This window comes from Sinocyclocheilus rhinocerous, unplaced genomic scaffold (assembly GCF_001515625.1).
Source record: "Sinocyclocheilus rhinocerous isolate Xijiao unplaced genomic scaffold, SAMN03320098_v1.1 scaffold295, whole genome shotgun sequence".
NCBI lineage: Eukaryota > Metazoa > Chordata > Actinopteri > Cypriniformes > Cyprinidae > Sinocyclocheilus > Sinocyclocheilus rhinocerous.
This window is the reverse complement of record NW_015647035.1, coordinates 48,359-68,791: the sequence shown is the minus strand read 5'-3', so window position 1 is coordinate 68,791 and position 20,433 is coordinate 48,359. Positions and strand designations below refer to the sequence as shown.

Here is a 20,433-nt window from a genome sequence, read left to right as displayed (position 1 = left end):
TGTGCTCACATGAGATCCAGAGACCGTTTCCTCTTGTGTCTATTTCTTTTGTTTACTCTCCCTCTGGTGGTGAAAATAGTCAATTACAATTTTCATCTGAGATTTAAAAGTCCAATATTCCAATATTATTATTCAAATTGTCACTGCACCACTGAGACCCAGATGTATTAGGAACGTTTTTACTCACAGATACTTGTCGGTATTATGTCAACAGTACTAAATAAATGACAGTTTTATTTTACAATTCATGCTGACAGTAACAGGTACATGTTACTGTGGGCTTCAGCGTCACAATGAGCAGTTGGGTGAGAGGTGTGACTGCTCTATGATGTCACACTAGATAGCGGTGAAAAAGCAGAGCTCAGTTAGGACTGAGGTCAAACCGGAATCCTGCCTGCAGACCAGAGACAGTTTGAAATGGACACAGACAAACCTCAGCAACAGTTCTCTGAAAATTACTCTGAGGTCACGGTTAGCTCAAGTGCAGGTAAGAATACTGCATTTGAAATACTGATACAAAATATTTACAGTTCAGTCGTTTAGCAGATGCTTTTATCCAAAGCAGCTTACAAATGAGGAGCATCACAAGAATTATATCATACTGCAATGGCAATTTTCAAAAATGGTAATGCTGAAAATTAAATATAAGCTGTTTTGAACATCTTATATTAGAAAAGGTGAAATAGAGGGATTAATCTATCTATCTATCTATCTATATCTATATATATATATATATATATATATATATATATATATATTACTTGAAATAAAATAAACATTAACTGAAATAAAATAAAATTTATACAAATGAAAATGAGAAATGTTGCTTTGGCAAGAAGCTGAAATGAAATGAGTTTAAGTTATTAGTTTAAGTAATAAAAAACCTAATTAAAACTAAATAAAATAAAATAAAAACTAAAACTTAATACATAAAAAAACTATATTGACAAAATACATCTAAAACACACAAAAAAATACTAAAACTTTAAACTATAATATATAAACCTATATATATATATATATATAGTCTACGTTATATTATAACAGTATTTAAGTGATACAAAAATAACACTGCGCAGTATGACATTCAAAAATCCAAACTGAGGTACGTTTCATGCTCTCTTTACCCTAATGTTGTGAATAGGACCTGGAAACCAAGAGTCCCACAATTTGACAAATTAGTGACTTTTTTGGCCATTGTTTGCCTAAGCTGAGAGTAATCCTCAGGGCCCTGGCATGCCTCTCTCTCACGATATTGAGTTTAGGTGGCAAAGCCTGCTGTCTTTTGAGTTCCTGGACGTTTGTTTGGAAGCACTAAGGCTTTTAAATCCTCCGTCTTCAGGGAACATCATTTGAGAGATGTGTACCTACAAATCCAACATCTCAGAGGTGTCAGTGGTTGATGAAACTCTCACTGTCAATAGGAAATGACTTGTAACTAGAGAGAGAGACCTGAGTCAAGACTCTTTCAGTTTGTGACAAAGAGGTCTTCTCATAATGAATTCACCTCTTTGAGTTTCACCTTATTGGATGCAGATGTTCAAAATCATTCAAGAAAAGATTCTGGGACATCTGAGAGCGTCCGGGGCGGCCGAGGACGAGTGAGACCGTACCCTTCACCATCCCGCAGGAGACACCGCACTAACTTCAGCAATGAACAGCTGGAAAAGCTGGAGTTAGCTTTCAGACAGAACCACTATCCTGATATCTACTACAGAGAGGAGCTCGCGAGAGCCACCAAACTCAACGAGGCTCGCATACAGGTAACTCACCTGTTTGCTAACATGCTAATTAACCTGTTGAACTGATACAGTTACATGCAGCTGCATTAAATGTTCCCATGCAGGTTTAAGTTACACTAACCAGGGGTGTTCGGATTGTTCACACTGATAGCGATTTACAGTGACACAGCAAAATATGTGAATGGAAACCCAGCAGTGACTAGAACTGAGCGATAGCATTGCTTCATAATGCTTGCTACATTTGTTCAAATTTGTGTGGATAGATTCAAGAAAATCTTCTTAAGAAATAAGTTAAGACATTTCTTGAGATAAATTCTTTAGAAAATTGTAAGATGTTGCTAAGTGGAATTTCTGAACAATTCTAAAATGTTTAAATATTTTATTTAAAAAAATAGTATTTTTCTTTAAATATTATTATTATTATAGTTATTTTCTTGGCTTTGGTATTACGCAATTAACAATACAATTAAAAAGGAGATCCCTAGTTGAGTTGATTTACACTTAAAAAAATGATGAAAATTTTTTTTCAGAAATTACTAGTAAATTTTTACAAATAATGACAAAGAATCGGTAAGTAACACATTGAATTAAACATTAAATTTTGAAGTAGAAAGACTGAAATAATATTTTCTAGTAAAACATATTCCAAAAACCTGTTTTATTAAAACTTTCAAGCAATAATTTTTTTACAGAGTAGTAATATATATATATATATATATAGGCCTATGTTGCAATGCTTAATAAGTGAAACAACCTAATAAATTCATGAAACATCTTTCTTTTTTTATTGATTTAAGACAAGTTGGAGGTTATCCTAACTTTTAAGAGGTTATGATTTTTTTTTTGTTTTTCATTTACAATTTTTTTTAGCAATTCAAATTATTATTTTTTTATTACGTTTTGTCTTTAACACAGTCTTAAGAAGAAAAAAAAGAACATTCTTTAGAAATGTTCGAGAATAAAAAATACTGAATACTCTTAAGTCTTAAGAAAATATGAAGAAAATAGCAGTTATGAAGAATTTTATTGGTAAACATTTTTTGTGAATCTGAAAACTTTCAATATTCTCACATTCAGTATGTTCTAATTGGCTGTACCACACAAATTACTTTGCTTATTACTTACCGAGGTGGTAATAAAAAAAGTACCAGGTACCAGGTCCTCTACCCAGTGAAAACCCCCCAAAAAGTGAACCGTACCGAGCCGTACCATGCAGTGGAAAAGCGCCATTGGAAACTTGGAAACTTTCCATATTAAGCAGCCAAACCTTGACTCCCTTGTCCGATTACTGTATCTTACGGCCTTTCGCTCGCTACAGGTATGGTTTCAGAACCGGCGTGCCAAGCAGCGGAAGCAGGATCGTATCTCTCACAAAGTGCTGCCGGTGGGCATGATGCCAGGACGAGGGCCTCTCTTCAGCAGCATGTGTGTGTCTTCCTCCGCCATGGGCCGGCAGTACCAGTGTCCTCATTCACTGCCACACATCCCCCGATTCTCCTCAGTGCTGCCCCCTGGAGGATACCCACCCCACCCATCCTCCGGCAGTCATTTCTCCCGCTCCTCTGGCCCTGCTCCATCTCAAGCCACCAGACAGCCTGATGACTGGTACAATCAACTGTGCACCATCGGACCAGCCACCACATCAGTGCTCTCAGTGGCCTCTGTGTCGGCACTGGAAACCACTAGCCACTGGAACTAGAGGAAGTGCTGTAAACGCTTGTATTTTCCATTTTATACAAGCAGGTACAGTCGAAAGGATAACGTTTTTCAATAACAAAGAAAGATTGACATTTTCTGCCTTTATTAGTTGCAGTCACACAGAACATATTCTCTCAATTATTGCTATATTTACTTAGACAAAAAAAATTACATTTATGCTGATTTCCTTTGTCAACACTGCACTGTGACAATTAAACTAGGTTCAGTTCACACTGAACATAGGCTACTGTAGACTTTAAATAAGCACTATTATGAACTATTATGTAATTCTCAGATCTCAGAATGAAATGTACAGTACACCCAATGAACATTTGAATTACATTTCCTTTCAGTCATCAATAACAACTTACAGATTTGGTAGAAATAAATTAAACGGTTTACATCAAATGTTGTTCTTCTTCCCATTTTATGTATGTAAAATGAACAGACATGGGTCAGTGACAATCTTTTAAACATTTTGTTGAAAACAATATGTGCCAAGTTTCTAGAAATGTGCTGCTCTCTGTATTCTTGTTGGTTACATATAATTTTGAGAATTTTTTCCCCCCAAAGAATAACAAAGATTATGCCAAACCACTTTCTTCTGAAAAATTTTATTATTTTAATGAAGTTTTTTTCTTCTTTATGATATCAAGATGGCTGTATCACCCTTTTTTTTTGTTGCTTTATACCCTAAAAAATTAAATAAAATGAAAACTAAAATAAAAACATCATGATGAAAGTTTGGAATTATTAGGATTTTTCAATGTTTTTTAAAGAAGTCTCATTTATTGAGAAATATTATTGGTTTAAAATAACTTTTCTATTTTAATATATTTTAAAATTATGCCCTAAAAATGTCTTTTATTTAAAAAATAAAAACATCATGAAAGAGAAATGTATTAAGGTCACTATATGGATAAATTACATTTAAAATTTCCTAATAAATTCAGACAAAATGAGCGTCATGTCATTGACCTATATGACATTTTGTGTACATTCAGGCTCTAATAGCAAGCTAAAAATCAACGCACCATGATGTTTCGGAGGATCCGATTCCTGTTTTAGAAATGCATAACACCATCAAATATATTTCTAATATTCTGGCACTTGTTTATAACATCATCCAAATCAACATTAGGGCTACAGAGAGATTCATTAAGATGTACATCTCCAAACACGCGTATTGCACATTTATATGTAAATCAAGATAAATCAATAAAGTGTGTGCTCACCAATAAAGTACTCTGTCATTTCAAAACATTCTGAATGAGTATTTTTATAATGACAGTAACAGTGATAATCCCTTTAAGGCAGAAGGAGCATATGTTTGCCATCATTCATGAGCAGAGCAGCAATTATTATATTCCACTTTAGCTTCATTTAACAATCAGCTTTGCAGGAGAGTGTCACTGCAAAGGATTTATTCAATAATAACATAATTTATGCTTGTTTACAGTGGATAAATTTGGCAGTTTATACATTAAGGTCCATTGTGACAAGACATATGCAGATGTGAGTGCAACAATGAATACATGTTACACTGATGGCATACGTACAAAACATCTCACGTCACTTCATGACCCTCACCACTTCATTGTCTGACATCTATACAGGTTATATTGAAGCATGAATATACTGCGCCTGTGAAATCGCACGCACGTGAAGGAATGTGCTGGAGATTTGTACATCAGAGGTAATCTGCATTCACAGTAAGGCAGCGGCTCTTCCTCTCGTCTTTCACTCCAGAGACCTGGCAAACTCTGCGTAGTCGATGTAGCCATCATTGTTTTTGTCATCGTCTCGGAGGACGTCATCAATGAGGTTGATGAGATCCTCTTCTTTCATTGGCTGGCTATCATCTCCTCCTTCCTGGAAACCAGGTGACAATCTTAATTTTAATTAAATGGAATTAAAAAAAACAAAAAAACAAACACATGATAGAAGGAGAGGCTTGGACAAGTGTACTTCGGGTTAGATTATAAAATCCTGCTAAAATTCAAATTAAATATCTCATATAAAATAAAAAAAATTATTTATCATCAAATTATTATTAATGAATTATTAAAACAATAAAATGATTAATAAAGAATGTGTAGGTATGTCCAAACTGGTATAAAGTCAAGCTCAAAATTCGAGCACTCGCCTCTCTATGAACATGAGTAATGGCAGTGGCGAGTTCGAGTCCATCCAGCAGATTGTTGCCATCGTAGTCGTGCATCTTGAAATAGTGAAGCTGCAGCTCTTGAGGCGTCATGTCCGACTCTGGCTGTTCAATCACACCTTCTAAATGCTCCATGATGTGGCTACAACAGAACAGAAGAAAGGTTCAATTACAGACAGGTGGATTAGTCACTTTGAGATGATCGGCATCAGTCAATAACTGTGAACTGTGACTGTGACCCAAGTAGTGACAGATCTTTTCTTTTGTATTGTGACAAACATCCAAATGTATCAGATTAATGAAAGAAATTATGTAGGGCAGGGACTTGGTTCTGTCCAACGGTGTTATGGTTGGATGTGGAGATGTGGGTCAGATGAACCTGCAGAGGCGGGTTTATTAAGACTAAATGACTGGAGAAATGTTTCTGTTGTTTTCAGTGGAAGGTCCATGTAGGGAGGCCAACCAGTTGGAGTGGAAAAAGGAAATGACGTGCTGTACAAAAAGTTGATGCAGAATCCAAAAAATGGTGTTTTATTGGAAGGTGCTAAAATATTTACAGTGCAGGAGAAAACAAAAATAAACAAAAACTGTACAAAAGAAAAGAAAGCAGCAACAACGTGCTAATTTTGGCTAAACCAGATGGCCCAAGTTTGCAACCCTGCTCAGTATTAGAGTTCACAATCAGAACTGAAATCCTTTCAGCCATCACGCCTATTTATAGGCTGAAGCCCCACCTATAGAGCCTACCAACTATGTACAAACGTTTTAGGTTGTAATGATCAAATTAAAAAATATAAACACCCAACACAACACTAAAACCTTCCAAATAGGTAAAACAACAACCATTAACAGAGAAAGAGTTTAACAACTAATTAAATAGCAAAAACAAATTTTTCCAAATCCCCTCCCCCTCTGACATCACACCAAAATGGTATCTTCCACAGGAAGTGATGTGGCTGTCGCTTTAAAAAAAAACAGATTAACCTGGATTACGGGTTTGGTTGAACAGAGTGTGAACTGGGAAGTTTAACTACAAAAAAGGTTTGTGGCAAGTATGTGGAAAAATAAAGGTAATTATCATATGAATTATTATGTGTTCTGGCATTCTGTTATTTTTAGAAAAATAATAGCAAACTTTAAGGAAAACTATCAAGAGTTGAAAACTATAACAAAACACAGCAGCAACAAACTTTAGACTAAACAAAACAAAAACTCCATAAAACTTTCCTGAGGTGTACACAGATGTTAATAATGCCGGCAATGCACAGTATCAGTGACATGGGTGTATGTTTGTAAGTCCAAGTTTATAGAGTCACCAGGTTAACCTGTGACAGTCCAGTTATGAAATTTTGGTTAAAAAAAAATCAACAACATATGCATGGATAAATTGTTCACACCCAGTTCTATCATATGCATTTAGAAAGTAGATATGGTGAATTTTCATTTCATGCCAACTTTTCAATAGAAGTGGTGATTCGACCAGGTATCTATAGGAAACTCTGCCAACAGCCTTTATATACATATAGAAAGACATTATATACCTAGTGAGGTGCAAAAATCTAGCACCATTAATATTTCTATTTTGCCATAATATTTACAGCAGGAAATACCCAATTTTAAAATATGTAAAACATTATATATACACGCTACTTTTCAAAATTTGTGAAATATGTTTGCAATTTAAATTGTTTTGTATTTGAATATATGTTTTAAAATGCAATTTATCGCTGTGATCAAAGCTGAATTTTCAGCATCATTACTCCAGTCTTCAGTGTCACATGATCCTCCAGAAAGCATTCTAACATACTGACTGATGCTCACTTTTTATCAATTAATATTGGTGCTCAATTATTAGTAATTACTAAGAAGAATTATTAATCATTCTTTTTATTATCAATATTTTGAACAGCTTTTCTGCTTAATATTTTAGTGGAAACCATGATACATGATTTTAAAAGAGTAGAATTTATTTGAAACAGATTTTTTTTATTAGTAGTATAAGTGTCTTTACTGTCACTTTTTATTAATTTAAAGATTATTGCTAAATAAATACCTTTTTTGTTAAAACTAAGCCCAAACTTTTGAATGGTAGCATGTTGTGATATATCATATTGCGTGACATTTATAGACATAGGCTACTGAAAATAACAACAGATGGTTTACTTCAGATCTAATATAAAAAAAAATTAAGCAAACGTTAAAACTGCGAACCAACAACTGTTATTATGACAAAGATCGTATCCAGGCGCTCTGGGCAGGAATGATCCACAGCACAGCCGAGGAATGAGTGAGCGCACTATAACTCATGATGATGATGGTTACTGTGTGCCTACTTAATCAATCACCACGGTCTTCTGCATGGCAAACCGCTGCAAAGAAAATGAGAGGGCCAAAGCTATTTTCCGACGGCTGGTTCGTTCTTGGTGTCGTAGAAATGTGACTTTTAGGATAGACGTAGCACTTGGTAGGTGGATAATGGATATTTTATAGGCGGTCGATGAATGATTGTTTCATTGTTGGAATTTATGGAGTTTTAAAAAAAAAAAATTTAAAGCCATGTTATTTTGATAGTTGGAAAATATATCAATTTAATGAACAACTTAAAAAAGTGCTGACTTTAAATGTGTTTTTGGAATTCAAAGCTTGTCCATACTACCCACACGAAATCACTGATATAGCCTAGATGTCGTGAGAGAGAGAAGAAAAAACAACAACTGGAAAAAACTCAAAGGGTCAAGAGAGCGGAGAGAGAGAGAAAGAGCAAATCAGAAACACTCTCCATTTGTCAGTCATTTAGTACTAAGGTCGTGCATGCAGATTACTCTAAAGCTAGCTGGTATGACCGTAAAGCCAGGAAATAAAGAAAGAAAGAAAGAAAGAAAGAAAGTTAAAATGCAGTCTATTTTATTGGCTTTTTTGTGGGTTTCGCTCAAAGCTTTCAAGCACTATATCGCTCACTAGATGGCGCCACTGTCTCGGTATGTTGAGGACAGGTGTCTCATTTGACTGCCATTTGCATTCTGTGGCAGGTGTTTGCATCAAATTAGTCAGTATTTTCATCTAAACAGACTCAAGACTCTCATTCCAAACTATGATGGAAGCAGCTCCCTCTCTTGATCTGATAATTAAAATGAGCCCTGCAGATAGTTTAGGTGATATAACTGGTTAAATAGATTTAGTCATCTCAGTGGAGGGATTTCAGGGAAATAGGACATAGGACATGTCCTGTTAAACCTGTTAAACTACACGTATGGTCTTAACAGACACTTAACACATGCATGTTGTGGCCCAGTAAATGGTGTTTGCTGGGTTTATAAGACTGAGACATAGTTTTGTGAGTCTCTTTTATTTTTAAAGGAATAGTTGACCCAAAAATGAAAAATTGCTGAAAATGTATTCATTCTCAGGCCATCCAAGATGTAGATGAGTTTGTTTGTTCTTGGGAACAGGTTTGGAGAAATGTATAAATCACTTGCTCACCAACGGATCCTCTGGAGTGAATGGGTGCCGTCAGAATGAGAGTCCAAACAGCTGATAAAAACGTTACAATAATCCACAAGTAATCCACACGACCCCAGTCCATCAATTAACATCTTATGAAGTAAAAAGCTCTGTGTTTGTAAGACACAAATCCATCATTATGATGTTGTAAATAAATTTTTTTGTTTTTGGTCAAAATACCTGCCCATAATCCATAATAACACTTCCTTCAGTGGAAAAAGTCCATCCCCTGCTGTCCTCTCACACCAAAATCCACCAACATATTTGTTTAGAACTGTGTTTCGCTTGTAAACGGTGCTTGATCTGTGCATATTTATCTCCTGATTCAGACAACTTGAGATGACTTGTACACTGGAGAAAGCAATATTATGGATAGAGGACTCTATATTTTAACTGGATGCAGCGGTTTGAACGTTAAAAGCATCTTGATTGATTGATACTAACACAGCTTTTTGCTTCACAAGACAATTATTGTAATGTTTTTATTAGCTGTTTGGACTCTCAATCTGACGGCACCCATTCACGGCAGAGGATCCATTGGTGAGCAAGTGATATAAAAATGTTCCCGAATCTGTTCTGATGACAAAACAAAATCATCTATATTGGATGGCCTATGGTAAATTTTCAGCAAATTTTAATTTTTTAGTGAACTATTCATTTACGTCTGTGTGACATAGAAGAGGGTTCTGAACATAGCTAGTTTCTGTTTGGTTTTAGCTGCTCTAAGATGGCCATCATCAACAAATCTGCTGCCACTTAGTCTTACAGGTAGTTCAGCTAGGTTTTGGAACATATGCTAGTTAACCAGCTATGAACAGCTTGCACCAAATAATGACCAATTTGAAGCAACAACAGCTTTGACAGGATATAGGAGACAAGCTTAAACTTTTTAAGACCATCTTGGCCAGACTGGGAAGATCAGCTAGACTAGCCTAAATCAGTCCAGCTGTTTTAAGAGCATTGTAATTTAGATATTTTTGTAAGGACTATGATATTTTTGTAACAGGGAATCAAACTCAGACTTGATGTGATAACAGGGTTCCCATTAACCCGAGGATATATCAGGGAAATGGAATTTCCAGGGTTGAAAAATCATAGAAATTAATCAGAGATTAGGAAGTCATGGAATTTTCCCTCAGCTCTAAAATAGCCTATTTATAAAATCCCGGGACGTAGCAACCACTATATGTAAAATATGCAAAAACGTTAATTTTGCATACCCGCAGTGAAAATGGGAAAATGTAGCTATTTGCATAAAACAAGAACGATTCCACTGACTACATGTCACAAGTCAACGCCCACGTTTTGATTCAGCAAATCAGTTAAATCGGTCGAATGCAGACAACGTGATTATGATAATGCGTTCATATAGATTCAACATTTTTGTTCTAACCATTCAAATTATATCATAAAAATGTTCGAATAATGCATGAATGATGTTCAGCTATGCCAGTGGTTCTCAAACTTTTTACAGCGACGTACGTACCCCCTGGGGCATTTAACATTCTTCTGCGTACCCCCTCTCTTCCACTTAGACCGTCTATTAAAGGACATTATTTGCCCCCTTAAATTGATTTTTTTTTTACCTTATAGAGGCAAACATTTTCTGTCCTTATTAATTGTATGTTATGTTTTATGTCATATTCTTAACGTTCCATTAAGTGTATTATTAATATAATAAATAAAGCAATAAATGATGGCAAATTGAAGTGATAGCCTAGGCAACCGTCAATAGGTGGCGTCGCGGCAAGTCGCTGTCTTAATGAGCCAGGCATCGCGTCATTCATTCATTCATTCATTTATTCAGTCATTCAGTAACGAAGCAAAATGCTGTAGTTATGAATGGGTTATTGACTCTCCAAATCGTTCAAAGCCGCAGATGCACCAGATGATACGGATTTCGTTTGAACTATTATTATTTTGTTGCAAAATACAATATTCTGTTTAAAATGTAGCTAGGCTACATTTAAAATGTAAAATGTTCACTTAATATGACCTTTTGTTTTGTTGAACTGTTGTAAAAATGGTCACATTTGCCATCGTTTGGATATTCAGCGAAATCTGCATTCTTGCTCGTATTTTAAGTGAAGATCTAGGCTACTTTAAAGATACATTGAACAGCTGCGCGATTTGCTAAAGCAGCATATTCAGCGGGCATCCTATCACATGCACACTGCTTGTGTGGTCAGTTTTGACCGCAAAAGATGAGGTAATTTGATTGGATATCATGTATTTGACCGTTTACGGCACTACCACTTTCCTGTTTTTACATTAGAAGCGGCATGTTGCTTGTCAGAAATATATGTTCGGTTTTAATGTTAATGTTGGGGTAGAATTAAATGAATGCCAAAACTCAGAATTTTTTTCGCGTACCCCCTCCGTCACCTCACGTACCCCCAGGGGTAGCCTACGCGTACCCCAGTTTGAGAACCACTGAGCTATGCGATAGGCCTAGAGGCTATATGATATCACGATATAGGATATTCCTAAAATTCTTTCAAATGTACTGCTTAGTGTAAAGAGAGGCTGGTGAGATTTAGAATATTAAATACAATTTAAATAAAATCATATGGTCAAGATAGCCTATGTGGGAACGCTGATGAGTTTTACAAAGTTGGGTGCAACTGGGCAGGAAAACATCACTAAATGTAGGCCTATAGCATTAAAGAGGAATAATAATGTTCCAACATTTATTGAATTATTAACAGGAATAATCGATATTCTTCAGTCACTGAAGTGGGCAAAGCCCTGTAATGTTTGTTTGCACATGCTCAGTGAGTTTCCCGTTGACAGTCGGCAGTCACTCCTCTGGTGTCGGTGGAGCGCGGACACAGAGACGCGGGCGGGATGTCATCGCGGCTCTCCTTCTCTCAGTACCGCTTAGAGGCGGAGGTCGAGCGCTGCCGCGCGGAGTGTCAGTGGGATACAATACCGTCTTTACTGGAGCAACTCGCTGCCGCGCGCCTGCATGACGATGGTAAGTGTGCGTTCCACAATAGAACAGAATAGAGGAGAGCCAGCAGTGCTGAGTGAGAGAGAGAGTGTGTCTTGTTCCGCATGAACTTTGCACCTTTCTGTTAAACTCTCATGTTTACTAATGTGCGCTGATATCAGTAACAGAAACTCACATGTACTTTTTGAGACTACTGTTTTTGCGTTTGGATTTGATTTGCCAGTGCACTCTGAGAGAGAGAGAGAGAGAGCGAGAGAGACTGTGTATAAAGCCAGTTACTCGTGTGAATCAGAGGTGTAAATGCATGCACACACCCTGTAGTTAATACAGGTAGAAAGCAATAGTGTCATCATTTACTCACCCTCACTTTAGGCTATGCATTGAATTTGATGGTGTATTTCTCCACCATTATGTTAATGTTCTTTGACCTAAGACGCACTAACAACCTTGGTGTAGTTAACAGTTTAAATAAGAACGAGTTTCTTGGTACTTATACACTTGCACTTGAAAAAAACTAACAATTATTATTATTAACAAAAATTAACAAACTCACACTTGCCATTTAATTTTCTTTGTTATTATTATTATTATTATTATTATTATTTTGTAACTTTTTGATTCCTGTGGCATTATGGTATAGCAGAGTGCCAACCAGCTGATATACATCATACATGAACTTATTGGAAACCCTACTTTTTGCATACTGTCAGTAAGATTTATGGTTCTGAAAAAAAGGAATATTTTTATTCAGTAAGGATGCATGAAATTGACCAAAAGTGACAATAAAGACCTTTATAATGTTACAAAAGATATATGTTTCAAATAAATACTGTAAATGCTTTCTATTGATCAAAGAATCCAGAGGTTGTTTCCCCAGAAATAAATATTAAGCAGCACATTTCTTTTAAACATTGATAATAATAAGAAATGATCCTCGAGCACCAAATAAGAATGTTATAATGATTTCTGAAGGATCACGTGGCACTGAGGACAAAATTCAGCTTTGTATCACAGGAATAAATTACATTTTAAAATATATTAAAAGTAGAAAGCAATTATTTTCAAATGTAATGAGATTTCAAAATATTACTGTTTTACTGCATTTGTGATCAAATGAATGCAGCTTTGGTGAGAATAAAAGACTTATAAAATATGTATAATAAATGTAAATAAATGTTCATTTTTTTGGGATGATTTAGTATTAAAACCCAGGCCTTTCACTTTCTCATTTTCACAAAGGTAAACATGGTAAAATATAAACATGCTGCTTAAACATGTCCCGTGTTCACTGTTAAATCAACAGCAGTAATCTAGAGGTTAACACACAGCACTCCCAGGAGGTGTGTCCACCACTGTCCAAATCAGATCTCTGACCCAGCACATCTTGTTTCGCCATTGCAAATGCTCAGACATTAATTTCCCTGTGGGGAAACAAACTCAGTCAGTAAAAGGTTTTTTGAGCGATGTACCGAGTTACTTCATATTCAGTTAGGAAAGCGTCATACATAAACTTGACATATAACACAAGTCTGGATTCAGTGGGGAGTGAAAAGTTGAACCAAACAGGAAACACCTCATCCACAGTGTTTATACAAAATATGCATGAAGGCAAAGTGAATATTTTCGAAGCACCTTCTTGTCGGACTGTATATTTGAGCTGAAACAAACACACTTAACTCTCTAAACCTGGTCAGAATGCTGTTGTAGATTAATATGCAATCTAGACATGTTTATCAGCGAATGCCATTCTGTCATGATAAAGTCCACTGCTGGATGAAAAATGACGCCATGAATCACTATTTTAGACGTGATGCTGGTGAACATTTTATTCTTAAAAGAACCCAAAGATACACTACCATAATCAGCCAACATCAAGCATGTTCTAGTCTTTCTATCTTCTTCAACCTTTGCCCAGCTTCCGTCTCTGTTTGTCTGTAGATGATTACAGGACGCTGCTGCTGGCAGAAGCTCTGTTGGAGGAATGTCTGCTGGAGAACATGACCCTGCTGAAGAATTCTACGCCTCTGACTGAAGATTCGCAGCCCAAACTAGCCCGAGCCAAAGCTCACCTCAACAGCATCCTTAGCAGAGGACGCCTGGAGGTCTGGCACAGCACCTACCTGAGTCTCTGTCTTGTCAGTTAAGCATCTCTGAGAAAAAGAAGAAAGGGCTTATGGATTGCAGAAGGGATTTAGTTCAGCTTTGTGAACAACTTAAATTCCATCAGTTTTATTAAGTTAGTTAGATAACAAAATATCAAACCAATAGGTATCTGCAAACAATGGTGCAACAGTTTTTTCCCCCCCTCAAAACTTCATGTTTCTGAGCCATATTTTTTTTCTTTGTGCTTGAAAAAGTATTTATTATTTGCTTGTGTATTTATTAATACTGTATTGTTTGATATTTTATCATTTAAAGAAAAAAAAGATCAAATGTATTTTTTTGTCCTTTAGAGGGATGCAAAAACCCTGTAGTGCATGCATGTCATCTATATATTTATTCTCTATTTAAATTGTCAGTAGGGTTGCACAACATGGTTTAATGCAATTCTAAAATTCCAAAGGCTGTGATTTAATGAAATAAATATATGCGCTGTGTGTTTCAGAGCGAAGTATGGCACTGTGTTCATTTATATGTGAGCAGCTTATGATCTTCTGTTTTCAGTGTCTCAGAGCGACTCGTTTTACAGTAAATATTGCTCTACACAAACTCATCTATGTCCTTTTAATGTGCATTTGTGAAGCACCAGTTATTAAAAGAAAAGTGTTAAGGTCTCCGTTTTCTGTCAAAACAAAAATTTGGTAGTTCAACATTTAAACATTTTAAATCCTTAACTTTTTTATTTTACAGTGAAATATTACTATAGTAATATTTCTTATGTTGTTTTTATTTAGTAATATATATTTTTTTATTTAATAATAATACAAATAATAATGATATTTTATAGCCATATTTATATATAACCACACAAATTTGGCCAAATTGTGCAGCCCTACAAACAAGCACAACAATCCTGGATTTTTTTTTTTATCACATTTTTTATCGCAATCAAAATCACAATTAAATTTTTTTCCTCAAATTGTGCAGCCCTAATTGTCAGTGGTTTCTTCCCATGTAGCCGCACTACCTGAATGAAGCTCTGCTCCTGCTGGCTAAAGTGCACTATGTTCAGGGACGCTACAGGGACGCCCAGGGCATGTGTGCCAGAGCAGGTGTGGACGATTTCACCCGCCATGAGCGGCCTGTCTACCAACTACGCATGCTGGCAGAGGCCTTTGTCATTAAAGGTATGAACAGTTGAGAGATCACTAACAGCTCATTAATCCTCCCTCATTATTGTATAATTAAATTATGACAAGGCAATTAACATACTGTATACAGTAATGCGTGAGGTCTAAATATTCAGTTAATTATATAATGTGTTGTAGCTTCCTGCAACCGATTAGCATTGACACAACCTCTTTAAAAGTTTGACAATATTAATTGTGTGAAAAAATTTGAAAGTTCACTCAGGTTTCACGAGGTGTAGTGGGTCTTAATTGGAAAAAAATCACTAAATGAATGACTTTCAGTCTATTTTGCACTTAAGTTAAAAGACGATCCTTATACAGTATAGCCCTTATAATTGCTAGAGCAATTTAAATGTGTATTTATTAAGTTATTATGCAATTTTCATTGCTGCATTCCATTGAGTATTTGCCTCAGGCATGCTTTTGTTGGACTCATACCCAAGCTAAAGTGTACAGTGAAAAAAGTTCTGCATTGCAATCACAGAGAAGTCTGTGGATAGGAGTGTGTCTTTTCATTTTTTCATATCCTTGGACAGAATGTGACCACAGAAAAAAAAGGCAGTTTTACGTCATTGTCTACAGGGAAGCTTCTATATATATATATATATCTTTAGTTATCTTTAAAAAAGGGTTTTTCCAGTGCATCACTCATCCTGTATCTATCTATCTATCTATCTATCTATCTATCTATCTATCTTATAATGTTGCATTTCCTTTTCCAGATCTATTTTCTCTACTCATCAAAACCAGTTTCTCTTGCATTAGGCACTTGATGAGTGTTAATTTTGGTTGCTGTGTACAACTCTTCTCTTCAAAATTGTATAGATGGGGAACTCTTTTTAACAGTTGTGATGTGGTAAAGTTGCCCTAATTGTGTAGTTCCTCATTTTTAGTTCTCCTCTGTGTACTTCCTCGTGTAAAGATGGAACTAGTGATTTCTGGGAAAATTCAGTGTAGGTAGAAGTCTTGGTAAATCTGAGATATCAAAGCATGTCAGCCCTAGTCAGTGGTTGTTTGCTATATTCAGAAAATGGTAACACTTTATTTTAAGGTGTCCTTGTTGCACGTTACATGAACTTACTATTATAATAACAATTAATTATGCATAATTACATGCAAGTAACCCTAAGCCAAACCCTAATCCTAACCCTAACCCTATAGTAAGTACATGTAGTTAATTAATATTACTCAGTACTTAAATGCATAATTACACTGTAACAAGGACACCTTAAAATAAAGTATAACCCAGAAAATGTTTTCTAGGAGGTTCAAATATTTGTTTGTCCATGACTATTTTCTTTCTGTATCTTGCCCTGCTGAAGTACTGGATGAGACCAAGACTCAGTGTTCTAGACAGACTGAATAAATGATAAAGTCATTTGTTTGTTTGATAAACAGTTACTTGCTCTCATGTTGTTGCTCAAATTGGCACATATTGATTAAGAATTGACTGTACCAAACACAGAGATCCGTTCTCGTTCAACATGTCTTATTAAGTCTAATCAGCAGTACTGTAATTGGAGATGTAACTGCATTGCTATATTCACTTAGCATGTATTGGCTCCATGCTTAAACTATATTTCATTCTCTCTTGCACAGTTATTGCCCCAAATTACTATAAAGTGAATCTTAACCTAATTGTTCTTCATAAATGTTCAGGTTTGTCTTTGGACCATCAGTCTATGTCAGGTGCTTCCCGTGTTAGACTGTCCGAGAGAGAGGAAGAATGCCTGTCCTGTTACCTCATGGCCTGTGATGCTGGCCTGTTGTACCTGCAAGAACTTGACAAGGTCGGTGTATGTTTTACATCTTGTCAGGAGCCGGTTCACTCAGAACATGTTTTTCTGTTTAGACATGTCTCGGCGTGTCTTGCTGTGTTTTCAGCATCTTGTGCATGAGTGATTCAAATCTAAAGTGTGTGTATATATATATTATGTATTTTATAAAATTGGTATTTGTGTTCATCTGTGTTCATTTCCGGCCACCATTGCAATGTATATGTGTCCTCTTCACTAGACTGTTTGCACGCCAAGTTCCAAAACAGCTAAAAGCAGTTCATCAGTCCCTCATTTTGACTTGGACCCAGGCTTCTTCCTGCAGGCAGCTCTTCAGAGCGCATACCTGTCACTGCTGAGGAAAGGGTGAGCGCACATGTTACTGATCTCTGACTCTTTACCCACAATTCTCTGCCCTTTATATTGAGCACTCATGCAGCCATGCACACACAGTATTCACAGCACAGCTTGACTTAATCCATTTATGGACTCCATGTGAATATATGACTGGCACTGTGTAAACACATCGCTGGTATTCTTGTGTCAACATGACCAGTGTGCTGCGTGGATGCACCAGTCATGTCCAGCAGGTGTCAGTGGTTTAACACAAGTGATTTAACATGAGGTCTTGTTTTCAGTCACTCTAAAATTAGCTTTGTTTGTAATGGAGTACTGAAACACTACAACTTTAAAATGTTAGGACTGTCGATAGATTAAATTAATAGATTTAATTGTATATGTAATATAATATATCAAACAACATTTTTTTCAGTTCCAGAAAGAAAACAAAATAGCATGTAAATTGTGTTAGTTTGTATATATGATTTTGAATATGTGTGCACATATAGCCTATAATATATATGCGCAGTATACACTCTAAAAAATGCTGGGTTAAAAAGGGACAAACCCAGCTATTGGGTTGTTTTGACCCAGCAGTTGGGTTATATTTAACCCAGCATTTTTTAGAGTGTAGTCTATAAAAACACTGAACAGAGGTATATTTCCACATAGTGTTCTTTACTTGTCTCAGCTGCACTTCCCTCTTCTTCACAACAGTTCAGTTCTCTGAGACAGAAATCCGTGACTGTAAATGCTGTAAATACAGTTCTATATTTCTCAAACTGCATCAAAACACAGGTGAAATGCAAACACTAAAATTAATCAAAAATAAATTCACAATAATGAAATATAATAACATTACCCACATTTTTGGAGTCTGAATAATTACAGTCTGAATAATATCTAGTATAATGTGAATGTATTACAATTATGAGATCATAAAAAGCCATACTGTAACACCAGGGTTGCCAGGTCTGTGTAACAAAACCGGCCCAATTGGTACTCAATACTAGCCCAATCGCGTTCCAGTGGAAAATCAAAATCGCTCCAAAATGGTGTTCCAGGAGGTTAAAACCTGCACCTGCAGTCTGCAGTGAGCAGGACACTGACACACCATTCCAAACTAAAGTTTGCCATAATCCATCATCCTCATCCACCCCCTTCTGTTTCTTTTCTTAATAATTGACACACGCTCACTTGTACAGTAGTTGTGATATAATAATCATTATCAGTGTTTTATTGTCCACCTGTTAAGTCAATCAACATCTTATTTTTCAATCATTTTACTTCGCACAATCACTTCTGCCCATGTGTGTTAGTCACTTGGCTCAGGGGACACAACAGCTGCGGCGGGTCATGAGGGCTGTGGAGAGTCGGGGGTCTCAGAGTTTTCGTAAGGTGAGATCTGGGTAAATGAGATTTTTGATTTTTGCTCACAATCACACAGCAGGAGTCAGTGGTTGTTGTATATTGTGTCGTGTTGTTCAGACAGTAGCGTGCAGGCTTGCAGAAGTGTTGCTGGGCTCAGTGTGTGAGGACGCGTACTGGGGTCCACTGTCTCCTCCACCACCCGGCTGGCTGAAGAGAGAAGGAGCCACACACCCCAAAGACACCATCTACCCCTCATCCAGACCACCACAGCGCTACAACACTGAGGGGTCTGACTCTCTCTTTCCTTTCCCATTCTCTATATATTCAAACCAGTTTTTCATGTAGGAAGCAATATTTAAAGCATAATCAGAAAATAAAAGCACAACAAAACGAGTAAAGTTTGATGACAAACTTTGATGTTGGCTTGATAAATTAAAATAACTTTTAAAAGCTTGAAGTTTGAATGTTTTACTCTGATAAGTCATTAAAAGACAGTCCAATAAAAACTAATTTAGACTATTAGACTTCAGACCCCATTAGACCAGCTTGACTAGCTCAGCCAGGCTGGGAGACCACAGCTTAAGCCAGCTAAGACCAGCCAACCAGCTTAGGCTGGTTTTGGTTGTTGCTTGGCATTGTTAACATGTTTCTGGGAGTTGCTAGCATGTTCTTAATTTTTCTTAACATGCTTTAATATGTTGAGTATTGTTTACATTTTTAGCATGTTTGTAACATTTTAACACATTGTTAGCATGCTTCTAGCGTGTTTTAACATGTTATTAACACATTTTTGCACATTGCTAGTATGGTAAACATGTTGATAACATGTTGATTGCAAAATTTATCACATTTATAGCATTTTTGACATGTTTAATGTTTTATAATGTTGCTAACATGTCTCTAGTATATCTAGCACATTGCTAGCATGATTTAGTATGTTGCTACGATGTTTGAACATGTTGCTAGCACTTTAGCACATTGCCAGAATGATTAGCATGTTGCTAACATGTTTCTAACATGTTTTAGCACATTGCTAGCATGATTTAACCTGTTTGTCGGCATGTTTCTAACATGTTCTAGCAAGTTGCTAGCATGATTTAGCACATTGCTGGCATTTCTTAACATATTTCTAGCATATTTCTAACATTTTTAAACATTTTGATAGTTTACCATGTTGCTATCATGTTTTAACATGCTTCTATGTTTGTATGTTTATAGCACATTGCTAGCATGATTTAACACGTTGATAGACAGATAGATAGACAGATAATGAAAGAAATACAGGAAAACTGTAAGTCTGATCAGTCATAAAAAATGCAGCACACTGTCAGAGCATCCTGAAGAGCTGTGCCTAGCTTGGACGAGTTACTTTTAGAACTTTTGTCTCAGAAAAAGAAGAAGAAGAAAATCTTAAATAGTAGATCAGTTTGCATTGTCAAACCAACATAATAAGTGTTAATTTTAGCAGTTTAATGTGCAGTAAATCTCACTGCTCTTTAAATTTTATTGTGTACATCAGTCATAGGACTGTATTGATCGATCACTAGAATCAGAGAGCACGAACAAGAAGACAAGCAGAGGACAGCGCTGGGGTTTGTTT

At 36.1% G+C, this 20,433-nt stretch overlaps 3 protein-coding genes across 3 annotated transcripts in view; 2 read left to right on the top strand and 1 right to left on the bottom strand.

Moving 5' to 3' along the window:
* Window positions 1–417: 417 nt before the first annotated feature.
* On the top strand, window positions 418–4,167 carry LOC107708398 (homeobox protein prophet of Pit-1-like). The gene is made up of 3 exons (XM_016512597.1): window positions 418–487; window positions 1,537–1,763; window positions 3,061–4,167. The coding sequence occupies exons 1-3, from the start codon at window positions 418–420 to the stop codon at window positions 3,439–3,441; spliced, it is 678 nt and encodes a 225-aa protein (XP_016368083.1). The 3' UTR covers window positions 3,442–4,167.
* A 146-nt stretch (window positions 4,168–4,313) lies between these two features.
* On the bottom strand, window positions 4,314–5,764 carry LOC107708401 (multiple coagulation factor deficiency protein 2 homolog). Its single transcript, XM_016512602.1, has 2 exons — window positions 5,587–5,764; window positions 4,314–5,312 (listed from the first exon to the last, which is right to left on the bottom strand). The coding sequence occupies exons 1-2, from the start codon at window positions 5,737–5,739 to the stop codon at window positions 5,181–5,183; spliced, it is 285 nt and encodes a 94-aa protein (XP_016368088.1). The 5' UTR covers window positions 5,740–5,764; the 3' UTR covers window positions 4,314–5,180.
* A 2,198-nt stretch (window positions 5,765–7,962) lies between these two features.
* LOC107708367 (tetratricopeptide repeat protein 7A-like) overlaps window positions 7,963–20,433 on the top strand; it is a 34,831-nt gene continuing 22,360 nt past the window's right edge. The window contains exons 1-8 of the mRNA XM_016512566.1: window positions 7,963–8,016; window positions 11,899–12,082; window positions 13,997–14,160; window positions 15,177–15,345; window positions 17,008–17,138; window positions 17,365–17,489; window positions 18,782–18,860; window positions 18,951–19,120. Coding sequence (XP_016368052.1) covers window positions 7,963–8,016; window positions 11,899–12,082; window positions 13,997–14,160; window positions 15,177–15,345; window positions 17,008–17,138; window positions 17,365–17,489; window positions 18,782–18,860; window positions 18,951–19,120 — 1,076 coding nt within the window. The remainder of the gene's footprint in view (window positions 8,017–11,898; window positions 12,083–13,996; window positions 14,161–15,176; window positions 15,346–17,007; window positions 17,139–17,364; window positions 17,490–18,781; window positions 18,861–18,950; window positions 19,121–20,433) is intronic.